Source organism: Oryctolagus cuniculus, chromosome 1 (assembly GCF_964237555.1).
Source record: "Oryctolagus cuniculus chromosome 1, mOryCun1.1, whole genome shotgun sequence".
Classification (NCBI taxonomy): Eukaryota; Metazoa; Chordata; class Mammalia; order Lagomorpha; family Leporidae; genus Oryctolagus; species Oryctolagus cuniculus.
The window spans coordinates 199,212,763-199,225,438 of record NC_091432.1 but is presented as its reverse complement, the minus strand read 5'-3'; the positions used below and the strand labels follow the sequence as shown (position 1 = coordinate 199,225,438).

Here is a 12,676-nt window from a genome sequence, read left to right as displayed (position 1 = left end):
GGCTATGGCCTCGCCCAGTCCTGACTGTTGTGGGTATCTGGGGAGTGCACCAGCACTCCATGTCTTTCTGCTTTCTGAATTAATTTTTTTTTATTAAAGACATTTATTTATTTGAAAGGCAGAGTCACAGAGAAGCAGAGGCAGAGAGAAAAAGGTCTTCCATCCACTGATTCACTCCCCATATGGCTGCAACGGCTGGAGCTGCACCGATCTGAAGCCAGTAGCCAGAGGTTCTTCCGGGTCTCTCACATGGGTGCAGTGGCCCAAGGACTTGGGCCATATTCTGCTGCTTTCCTGGGCCATAGCAGAGAGCTGGATCGGAAGTGGAGCAAGTGGAAGTGGGCAGTGGAAGCTGGCCCAAGTACTTGGACTCCTTCCACCCATGTCAGAGGCCAGGGTAGAGTTCCTGGGTCCTGAATTTAACCTGGCCCAGCCTTGGTTGTTGTAGCCCTTTGGGGAGTGAATCAGCAAATGAAAGATTGATCCCCCCTCACATCTTTGTTGTGATTTTCAAATCAGTAAATACATATTTAAAAAATAAAATTGTTGGAGAACTCTTGAGAAGGTGCAGGTTGTTTGCATCATCTCAAGTCCACTCCCACATATTTGGTAATTACAAAAGGAAGGATAATAGTTTTGTAGTGGTGGGTCCTGGCAGAGATTGCTTTAACCCCAAGATTAGTTTTTTAAAAAATTGGGGCTGGCGCTGTGGCATAGTGGGCTAATAAGCCTCCACTTGCAGCGCTGGCATCCCATATGGGCGCCAGTACATATCCTGGCTGCTTCTCCTCCTCTTCTTTTTTTTAATTAATTTATTTATTCGAAAGTCAGAGTTACACACAGAGAAAAGGAGAGGTGGTGGTGGGGTCTCTCCCATCTGATGGTTTACTCCCCAACTGGCCACAACGCCTGGAGCTGCACCAATCCGAAGCCAGTAGCCAGGAGCTTCTTCCGGGTCTCCCACACGGGTGCAGTGGCCCAAGGACTTGGGCCATATTCTGCTGCTTTCCCAGGCCATAGCAGAGAGCTGGATGGAAGTGGAGCAGCTGGGACTTGAACCGTCGTCCATATGGGATGTTGGCACTGCAGGCGGTGGCTTTACCCACTACGCCACAGCGCCGGCCCTTGCTCCTCTTCTGATCCAGCTCTCTGCTATGGCCTAGAAAAACAGTGGAAGATGGCTCAAGTGCTTGGGCCCCTCCATCCACATGGGAGACCTGGAAGAAGCTTCTGGCTCCTGACTTCAGATTGGCCCAGCTCCAGCCCTTGCGGCCATTTGGAGAATTAACCAGCAGATGGAAGACCTCTCTCTCTCTCTCTCTCTCTCTCTCCCTCTCTCTCTGTAACTCTGCCTCTCAAAGAAACAAATATTTTTTTAAAAAATTAATTAATTTGTTTAAAAGGCAGAATAGCAGAGATATTTTCCATCCTTTCACTCTCCAAATGCCTACATCAGCTGGGGCTGAAGCTAGGAGCCAGGAACACCTTTTGGGTTTCCTACATGGATAACTGGAACTGGAGTACTTGGGCCGTCAACCACTGCCTTCCCAGGTGTATTAACAGGAAGCTGAATTGGGAGCAGAGGAGCCAGGATTCTTAACTGGCACTCTGATTTGAGATGCAGACATCCCAAGCCCTGGCCCATCCCAAATGATCAAAGTTAATATCATAGTGATGTCTGTCCATATTGTGTACCGCTTCATATGTCGTGCTAAAAATGACCCATCACCTCTCTGATATCCTTGCCAATAATGTATGACTTCAGACAGATTATGAGAAAACAGATAAACTCAGGATGAAGGGTATTCTGCAGAGTGAATGACTAATGTCTTCAGAGTTGTCAAGATCATGAAAGTCAAGTAAAGGCTCAAACTTTGTCATAAATATGTAATAGAGTACTGCCTTGGGTTCTAAAACAGTGAAGTGACAGTGGTAGAATAACTGGTAAAGTCTAAAGACATTTCATAGTTTAATAGTATTATATCAAAAGTTATTTATTTGGGGGGATTTATTTATTTATTAGTCATAGAGGAAGAGACAGAGAGAAAGATCTTCCATCACTCTCCAGATGGCTGCCATGACCTGGTCTGGGCCAGGCCAAAGAAAGCCAAGAGCCAGGAGCTTCATCTGTGTCTCTTAGGTGGGTGACAGGGACCTAAGGATTTGGGACATCTTCACTGCTTTTCACAGGGCATTAGCAAGGAGCTGGATCAGAAGTGGAGCAGCTAAGACACGAATTGGCACCCATATGGGGTGCAGCTGGCAAATATACCTGCTATACACTACTATGCCAGCCCCTCAAAATGTTTTTCTTAATTTTGATAATTGTTCTGTTATGGAAAATAATAAGTGGAAGAAGCTGGAACTATGCTGGAATTATTTCACAGTAAAAAGTTTTCAAGGTGATGAATGAAATACAATATGCAGATTTTGAAGCAGAAGTGCGAAAAGAATTATACTAAAAATAAAGAGGGAGAAAGACTTAATGGAGCAAGAACTTGAGGGATGGTATCAGGAAAACTACTTTGTGCCTCTTATTTTCTTGAGAGTGGAGTTTGGAGTGGAAAGAAACAGTTGTAGAGGTGCAGAATTAAGATTGAAAAAGAGGTGACCTGTCTCAGAAGTTGCTAAGATGGCGTTCACAGCTGTGCCTACAAGGATGTTTGGCCTTCTTTGTCCAATGGGGAGTGCATTCTAATGAGGTCTCCTGCTTTTTCAAATTGCTTTTGTGCTGAATCATTGTTAAAAGCAGTGGAGGTGAATTGTGGAAGTGTAGAGAAGTAGAAAATGACAGTTAAACGACAGTAACAAAATTTTTGTTAAATTATATAGAGACTAGTGCAGAATAAAAATGGTTTGCTTCAGTAAGCACCTTTTGGCTAAGAATTCTGTTTGTTCACTCCCTAAATGCTGCAACTGCTGAGGCTGGGCTAGGCTGAAGCCAGGAGCCAGAAACTCAATCCACGTCTCCCATAAGGGTGGCAGGGATCCAACTACTTGCATCCCCTGATGCTTCCAGGATCTGTATCAGCAGAAGTTGGAATCAGGAATGAAGCCTGGACTTGAACCCCGGGCACTCTGGTATGGGAAGCAGGCATCATCAGCAACATCTTAACAGACATCCAGCCCCATAATATGCATTTTCTGTGAAGTTTTAGAAAACTGCTTATTTTTATTTATTTTTTAAAAGATTAATTTATTTATTTGAAAGGCAGAGTTAGAAAAAGAGAGATGAGAGAGAGCGAGATCTTCCATCTGCTGGTTCACTCCCGAAATGGCTACAGCGACCCTATAGGGCTGGGCCAGGCCAAAGTCAGGAGCCAGGAGCTATTATTGGGTCTCTCATGTAGGTACAGGGGCCCAGGCACTTGGGCCTGCCTTCCCTGCTTTGCCAGGCACATTAGGAGGGAGCTGGATTAGAAGTGGAGCAGATGAGACTTGAACCAGTACCCATACGGGATGCCAGAGCTGCAGGCCATGGCTTAACCCACTGCACTGTAGCACCAGCCCCTATTTTTATTTATTTTGAAAAGGTGAAGTGTCAAGGAGAGAGAGAGGGATTGATCTTCCATCTTTTGGTTCACTCCCAAAATGCCTGCCACAAGCCAGGGCTGGAGCAGGACAAAGCCAGGAATGTCAACATTTACTGCAATTGGTGTTATATTTGTAGCTAGCAAATTATGTTTGTTGGTTGTTTCATTTGTTTTCTATTCTAATTAAATATATGTATATGAGAGGCAGAGACAGATAAAGAACTCTCATCTACTGGCTTACTCCCCAAATACCCACAATGGCCAGAGCTGGGTTGAGGCTGAAAACCCCTCAGTTCAGGTCTCCCATGTCAGTGATAGGAACCCAATTACTTGAGCCATCACTGTTCCAGGGTCTGGATTAGCAGGAAGCTAGAGTCGGGCATTGATGCCAGATACTCCAAAATGGGGCACAGGCCTTTTACCCATACCCGTATGGGATGCTGGGCCAAATATCTGCCCATATTTTTGGTTTTTATTTATTTTAAAATGTTTATTTTCATCCTATTGAAAGAATACATGCAAGAGATCTTCCTTCTGCTAATTAACTCCCCAAATGCCCCCAATAGCTAGGAGCCAAGATCTCCATTCAGGACTTGCATGTGGGTGGCAGGGCCCCAAGCACTTGAGCCAGCATCTGCTACCTTTCAGGATGAATTAGAAGGAAGCTGTATTGGGCCGGCACCTGCATGGGAGACCAGGAGGGAGCACCTGGCTCCTGGCTTCGGATCGGTGCAGCAAGCTGGCTGTAGCGGCCACTTGGGGTTGAACCAATGGAAAAAGGAAGACCTCTCCCTCTCTCTCTCTCTCTCTCTCACTCACTCACTCTCTCACTCTCTCACTCTCTCACTCTCACTCTCTCTCACTGTCTAACTCTACTTGTCAAAAAAAAAAAAAAAAAAGAAGCTGTATCAGAAGCTGAGAAACTGGGGAATTGATCTGTCACTCTTTGATAAGGGGATGCAGGCATCCTAAGTACGGCCTAATGCACTGCCCTGTGCACACAGTGCCTGCCTTGTTTAATTTAAGTGGGCATATAAGAATTGTGTCTTCTGTTTGCTTTAGCCAAATATATAAACACCAAGTGCCTGTTATGTATATGAAGAATACTGACAAGATTTATGTATAAAGTTTACTATGTTCATAAAGGTTGAGGAGAAAAAGAATAGATCAAATGATATGAAATTGCTGAGACTTGACTTCTTTTTTAACTTGCAAACAGGATGATTTCATATTAAAAAAGCAGACTGTGGTTAGCTGTTCATTTTTTAAGTACTTTCAAAGCTAAATACCAATTTTTTTCTGTTATTTTGTATGTATTGATATCATGCTTAAATTTTTTAACATTGACTTATTTATTTATTTATTTGAAAGAGTTTGAGAGAGAACGATATCTTCCATCTGCTAGTTCATTCCCCCAAAGGCCGTGACAGCCAGAGAGGGGGTAAGCCAGGCTGAAGCTAGGAGCTTCTTCTGGGTCTTTAACATGGGTGCAGATGTCCAAAGATCTGGGCCATCTTTGGCTGCTTTCCCAGGTGCATTAACAGGGAGTTGGATTGAGAGGGGAGTAATAGGACTGGAATCGGCACCCGTATGGGATGCTGGCAGCAGCCTTAGCTGCTACACCACAGTACAGGTCCCACCTTTTTTTAGAGCTGATGGGAAACCATGGTAGTTACTGAGCAGTTAGACTTACCTTACCCTACATTATTGATGGATAGCAAAGAAAATAATACACAATCCTGGTGGAGCACAGTGATAAATATTGTAGTAACAACCTGCTTTTTGACATTTGCTGTATTACAGTCCTCCTGTCAGGCGCCAGAGAGGAAGAAGAGATCGCCTATCTCGACATAATTCCATTAGTCAAGATGAAAACTATCACCATCTCCCTTATGCACAGCAGCAAGCAATAGAGGAACCTCGAGCCTTCCACCCTCCGAATGTATCTCCCCGTCTGTTACATCCTGCCGCTCATCCACCCCAACAGAATGCAGTAATGGTTGATATACATGATCAGGTACAGTAACAGAATATCCTGGAAATACAGAAGGTAAAAGAGGTTGAGATAACTTACTGAAGTTGGTTCTTTACTGTGTATTTCTTTTCATTTGACCTAAAATGCAGCTATTTTAGTTAAGTTCCCCTTATTCCTTATAAGAATCGAAACAAATTACACACAGCTTCAGAGAAGACTGTTGAAGTGAAAATAATTAGGATCAGGGTTAGGAAAACAAATGGTTTTATGTCATAGTTGTTTAGAAATTAGTGATTTAAGATTAATATGGCACCGGCACACCAGGTTCTAGTCCCGGTTGGGGCGCCGAATTCTGTCCCGGTTGCCCCTCTTCCAGGCCAGCTCTTTGCTGTGGCCAGGGAGTGCAGTGGAGGATGGTCCAAGTGCTTGGGCCCTGCACCCGCATAGGAGACCAGGAGAAGCACCTGGCTCCTGCCATCAGATCAGTGCCGTGCGCCTGCCACGGCGGCCATTGGAGGGTGAACCAACGGCAAAGGAAGACCTTTCTCTCTGTCTCTCTCCCTCTCTCACTGTCCACTCTGCCTGTCAAAAAAATAAATAAATAAATAAATAAATATCAGACAGCTGGTGGTTTGAGTACATTAGCCTATCTCTGTTTCCTTTCCTGTTTACTCTGGGATAGTTCAGTAAGCAAGACAGTTGGGTGCATGTTTGCTTACAGGTTTCTACACTTCCAAGGAAATAATGGAAATCTCCAGAACTAGGTGACTAGCTGAACAGAGAAGTTGCCTGTCATCAGAGCCTGCAGTGAAGACAAAAATTTGTGATTTTCTGTGGAGTTTGAGGTCAAGAGAGATGCATATCTAAATATGTCCCCATAATGTGGCTAGATGTTCAGGATTTAATTAAAAAAATAAAACTTGCACATTTATAGACACGAGAAATTAAAAAGGAAAGCTAACCAGATGTTTTAAAAAATTTTATTTGAAATTTTTAAAAGATTTATTTATTTGAGAGGTAGAGTTACAGACAATGAAAGGGAGAGACAGAAAGAAAGGTCTTCCATCTGTCTGCTGGTCCACTCCCCAGATGGCCACGATGGACAGAGCTGAGCTGATCTGAAGCCAGGAGCCAAGAGCTTCTTCTGGGTCTCCATGTGGGTTCAGGAGCTCAAGTGCATGGGCCACCTTCCACTGCTTACCCAGGCCATTCAGAGAGCTTGATTGGAAGAACAGCCGGGACTAGAACCAGTACCCATATGGGATGCCTGCACGGCAGGCGGAAGATTAACGTGCTGCACCAAAGCACCAGCCCCTGAATTTTTTTTTAAGATTTATTTATTTGAAAGGCAGAGTCATAGAGAAAGGGAAATTCAGAGAGAGAACTTCTATCCTCTGGTTCACTCTCAAGAGCTAAGCTGGTCTGAAGCCAGGAAGAACCAGAAACCAGGAACATCTTCCAGGTCTCCCATGTGGGTGCAGGAACCCAGGGACTTGGGCCATACTCCACTGCTTTTCCAGGCACATTTAGCAGTGAGCTGGATCAGCAGTGGAACAGCTGGAGCTTGAACTGGTGCCCATATGGGATGCCAGTGCTGCAGGCAGTGGCTTTACCCTCCATGCCACAGCACTGGCCCCTTGAACGGCAGAGTGACAGAGATAAAGAGATCTTCCATCTTCCTTTCTCAGGCAGAGTGCACAGAGAGAAATGTCTTCCTTTGCCGTTGGTTCACCCCACAATGGCCGCTGTGGCTGGTGCGCTGTGCTGATCCAAAGCCAGGAGCCAGGTGCTTCTCCTGGTCTCCCATGTGGGTGCAGGGCCCAAGCAATTGGGCCATCCTCCACCGCACTCCCAGGCCACAGCAGAGAGCTGGACTGGAAGAGGAGCAACTGGGACAGAATCCGGCGCCCCTGCCAGGACTAGAACCTGGTGTGCTGGTGCCACAGGCGGAGGATTAGCCTGTTGAGCTGCAGCGCCAGCCAGAAATTTCTTCAATTGTAAAAAGGGCTAAAATAAGCATCTCCGTGATGAGCAATGTTGAAAATTAAGGATTCATTTTATCTCATAAGTAGTAAAAGCTCAAATATTAACTTAACTGTTATAATGATAATTCCATATAAAACTCTTAGAGGGGGATTAAAAGAAAACTGAAGTTCTGCAAATGATCTAAATAAAATACAAATAATAATGAAGTACAGAGATTAACCATTGAAAAAGTACTACATTTGGGTGACCTCACAACTATTTTTAATTATTTATTTGAAAGAGTTACGGGGAAGGAGAGAGAGAGAGAGAGAGAGAGAATGAATGAATCTTCATCTGCTGATTCATTCCAGAGAGAGATTTCCATCTTTTGATTCATTCCCCAAATGGCCATGATGGTTGGGATTGGACCAGGCTGAAGCTAGGATCCAGGAGCTCCATCTGGGTCTCCCACATGTATGCAGAATCCAAGAACTTAGACCATTTTCTGCTGCTTTCCCCGGAACATTGGCAGGGAGCTGGATGAGAAGCAGAGCAGACAAGGCCAGTGCTGCAATATGAAATCTGGCATACCACAACGCCAGCCAGCCCTACTGGTTTGTTTTTTTCTCTAATAATGTAAGGAACAGTGATTTTAATAATACACAAGTGATTCCAGGCTTTTATAAAAAGGCAAGTTCTGTATTTTTTTATGTTAGTATATATATATTTTTTTTTATTTTTTTTATTTTTTTATTTTATTTTATTTTTTTTGACAGGCAGAGTGGACAGTGAGAGAGAGAGACAGAGAGAAAGGTCTTCCTTTTTCCTTTTTTCCGTTGGTTCACCCCCCAATGGCGTACCGCGCTGATTCGAAGCCAGGAGCCAGGTGCTTCTCCTGGTCTCCCATGGGGTGCAGGGCCCAAACACTTGGGCCATCCTCCACTGCACTCCCTGGCCACAGCAGAGAGCTGGCCTGGAAGAGGGGCAACCGGGACAGAATCCGGTGCCCCGACCGGGACTAGAACCCCGTGTGCTGGTGCTGCAAGGTAGAGGATTAGCCTAGTGAGCCACGGCGCTGGCTATGTTAGTGTAATTTAATAACAAAGCAAATGAAGGTAATAATCTCCATAAAAACTTTAGGAAAAATCTTGCACACATAGAATTTCTAAATGTAGGCATTTGACCTAGCAGTTAAGATAGTGCTTGGGATACTCAGTCCTGATTCTGCCCCCGATTGCAGTTTCCTGCTGGTATGCTCCCTGAGAGGCAGTGGTAATGGCTTATATTTGAGTCCCTGCCATATGGGAGCCCTGGATTGAGTTTCTGGCTCCTGGCTTCAGCCGCCCCCAGACTTGGCTATTTTGGGCATTTAGGGAATGAACCACTAGATGAGAGATGTGTTTCTCTCTGTCTTTCAAATTATTGATCAGAATTTCTAAGTAAATATTTAGAAAACACAATTTAGGCCGGTGCGTGGCTCAATAGGCTAATCCTCCGCCTGTGGTGCCGGCACACTGGGTTCTAGTCCCGGTCGGGATGCCGGATTCTGTCCTGGTTGCCCCTCTTCCAGTCCAGGTCTCTGCTGTGGCCCGGGAGTACAGTGGAGGATGGCCCAAGTGCTTGGGCCCTGCACCCACATGGGAGACTAGAAGCACCTGGCTCCTGGCTTTGGATCAGCACGGTGCACCGGCCATTGTGGAGTGAACCAACAGAAAGGAAGACCTTTCTCTCTGTCTGTCTCTCTCTCACTGTCTAACTCTGCCTGTCAAAAAAAAAAAAAAAAAAAAAGAAAGAAAGAAAGAAAGAAAGAAAACGCATTTTAGCAGTGTGTGAATAGAACAATACCCTATGTTCAAATACTGTGTATTCCAAGAGTTTACTGTATAAACTTTCATATTGCATCAAGAAATAGTAGAAAAATCATATGACATTTAAATCAGTACTTGGTGAAAAGGCAGGTAAGAAAGAAATTATTTAAAACTAACAGCAGATACCTTAATCAATTATATCAAAATCAGCAACTAGAAAGATGCTGCTCTGTCCATTTTTATTTAATATTGTTTTAGAAGTTTTACTAAGTACAATAAAATAATGTAGTGGAATTAAAATATTGAAAGAAATAATTGTATATTTCACCTTTACATGAGTAAGAAAAACAAAGTGGAGGGAAGTATATACCAAGTTTCATTTTATACAGCATTATAATTAAATATGTATAACAGAAAAATACATGGAAATATATACCAGGCTTGGGGTGGCTGCTCAGGTGAATGATAGGATGGTAGCAGTCAGAGAAGGAGCCAAAGAAAGAAAAGCAAAAGGCTGAACTTCAGAAAAGGTGAGGGCTCGTTTATGTGATGTGGGATATCGGGTCTCCATATTGGGAAATGAATAGACTACAGTAAATAACCATACCATACAGTTCAAGCAGAAAACCTGAACAGACCAACAGCCATGGCAGAAATTGATCTGGCCTTTAAAGAACTAGTAATTCCTATTTAAACTATTCTAATTCCACATCATAGAAAGGTAGGAAATTTCCTAGTATATTTGATAAAGCTAACATTACCGTAGTAATAAAACATAAAATCTAATAACAACTAGTTTCCCTCTTGAATACACTTGTGATTTTTAAATAATCATCTGGCCTGGGGCCGGCGCTGTGGCGTAGCAGGTGAAGCCGCCAACTGCAGTGCTGCATCCCATTTGGCACCAATTCGAGTCCCGGCTTCTGCACTTCCGATCCAGCTCTCTGCTGTGGCCTGAGAAGGCAGAAGATTGCCCAAGTCCTTGGGCCCCTGCACCCACGTGGGAGATCCAGAGGAAGCTCCCGGTGCCTAGCTTTGAATCGGCGCAGCTCTGGCCATTGCAGCCAACTGGGGAGTGAACTAGCAGATGGAAGACCTGTCTCTGCCTCTCCTTCTCTCTCTGTGTAACTCTGACTTTCAAGTAAATAAATAAATCTTTAAAAATAAAAAAAAATAGGGCCAGCGCCGTGACTCAATAGGCTAATCCTCCGCCTTGCGGCGCTGGCACACCAGGTTCTAGTCCTGGTCAGGGCGCCGGATTCTGTCCCAGTTGCCCCTCTTCCAGGCCAGCTCTCTGCTGTGGCCCAGGAGTGCAGTGGAGGATGGCCCAAGTGCTTGGGCCCTGCACCCCATGGGAGACCAGGATAAGCACCTGGCTCCTGCCTTCGGATCAGCGCGGTGCACCGGCCACAGCGCGCCAGCCATGGCGGCCATTGGAGGGTGAACCAACGGCAAAAGGAAGACCTTTCTCTCTGTCTCTCTCTCTCACTGTCCGCTCTGCCTGTCAAAAAAATAAAATAAAAAATAAAAAAATAAAAACACCACACTTACTACTTAAAAAAAAAAATCTGGCCATGGGTGTAGCACAGCAGGTTAAGCTGCTGCCTGCAATGCTGGCATCCAATAGGAATCTGGGTTAGTTTCAACTGCTTCACTTCTAGTCCAGCTCCCTGCAGATGTGCCTAGGGAAAGCAGCTGAAGATGGCCCAAATACTTGGGCTCCTGCCACTCACATGGGAGACCCAAGTGGGATTCCAGGCGGCTGACTGGCTCAGCTATGGCCACTGTTGCCATTTAGGGAGTGAACTAGCAGGTGGAATGTATGTCCCTTCTAGACAGATCTACTAGATCTAAGGTAGATAAATACAAATTGATATCTCAGTATCAACAGTGATTTGACGTATAAATAGAAAAAAATAACCTATTGACAATATAACAAGATCTACAACCTTATAAAGGAACTTTGAGGAATAAATTTGGTAAGAATAATATATTTTCATAAAGAAAACTGCTTTTTTTGACAGGCAGTTAGAGAGAGAGAGAGACAGAGAGAAAAGTCTTCTTCCATTGGTTCATCCCCCAAATGGCTGCCACGGCCAGTGCGCTGTGCCGGTCCAAAGCCAGGAGCATCCTCCTGGTCTCCCATGCGGGTGCAGGGCCCAAGCACTTAGGCCATCCTCCACTGCCTTCCTGGGCCACAGCAGAGAGCTGGACTGGAAGCAGGAGCAAGCGGGACTAGAACCCCAGGTACTGGTGCCACAGGTGGAGGATTAGCCAAGTGAGCCATGGTGCCGGCCAAGGCAACTGATTTCTTGAAGGACAGGATTGTAATCTTGAACATAGTGGCATAATGTTCCTGGATTAAAATGCTTAATGTAAAATTAAGTTCATTGTGAAATAACAAAATTTAATAGAATTATAATGTATTTTTGGATAAAATTATTTGACTTATATACAAGAATAAATGTTAAAATGCCACCCTCCCCCAAGAAAAAAGAAAAGTAACTATGATGTATGAGAATAATAATTGTTCTAGTAAGGTACTGTCATCAGAACAACATGAAATTGGTAAGAAATAAGCCCAGGAATATGTGGTTACTTACCGAAGGTAAAATAGAGATGGTGCTTCAGTTTAGAGGAAACGGGGTGGTTTAATAAATGGAATAGGGTCTGTTATCCATGTGCAAGAAAAATTCAAGTCTTGTTTCACACTGTAAACAGATTCACTGGAATTTGAATTTATATGTAAAAAGTAAAATTTTTATAAAAGTTAGGAGCACATTTGTATAACCTCATCAATACAAGCTCTAATGCTACACTTTGACGGCATTTTAAAATGTAGGATTATGAAAGACAAAAATATATCATTAAATAAAAGGTTTAAAAAGGGCTGGTATTGTGGCATAGCAAGTAAAGCCACCACCTGCCATGCAGGCATCCCATATAGGTGCCCATTCATATCCTGTCTTTTTCCACTTCGATCCTCCTAATATTGGTCTGGGAAAACTGCAGAGGATGGCCCAAGTGTTTGGGCTGCTGTACCCATGTGGGAGATATGGAGGGTGTTTCTGGCTCCTGGCTTTGGCTTGGCCCAGCCCTAGCTATTGTGGCCATTTGGGGAGTGAAGCAGTGGATGGAAAGTCTCTCTCGATATATCTCTCTCTGTAACTCTGACTTTCAAATAAGCAGATGTTCATAAAAAATAAAAAGGTTTAAGAAGATAAAACATGGACTGGGAAAATATTTTTTTTAAAAGATTTGTTTATTTGAAAGGCAGAGAGAGGGAGGTGTCTTCCATCTACCAGTTCACTCCCCAAATTGGACCTGGGCTGCTGATCTGGAACCAGGCGACCTCCGGGTCTCCCATGCAGGTGCAGGGGCCCATGAACTTGGGC

The 12,676-nt window shown here is 44.2% G+C and overlaps 2 protein-coding genes across 17 annotated transcripts in view; one reads left to right on the top strand and one right to left on the bottom strand.

The window, feature by feature from the left end:
• RNF38 (ring finger protein 38) overlaps positions 1–12,676 on the top strand; it is a 137,852-nt gene that overhangs the window by 104,996 nt on the left and 20,180 nt on the right. For 15 of the 16 annotated variants that reach the window (XM_070054354.1, XM_051856452.2, XM_008266315.4 and 12 more), the window contains one exon: positions 5,337–5,550. In XM_070054354.1, the coding sequence (XP_069910455.1) occupies positions 5,337–5,550 (214 nt within the window). Of the gene's footprint in view, positions 1–2,942; positions 3,082–5,336; positions 5,551–12,676 lie in introns of those variants that run through there. The other variant, XM_051856443.2, reaches the window with a different exon arrangement.
• LOC103348031 (ESX-1 secretion-associated protein EspI) overlaps positions 9,400–12,676 on the bottom strand; it is a 96,043-nt gene continuing 92,766 nt past the window's right edge. The window contains exon 4 of the mRNA XM_070054431.1: positions 9,400–11,992. The gene's annotated coding sequence lies outside the window, so the exon portion shown is untranslated. The remainder of the gene's footprint in view (positions 11,993–12,676) is intronic.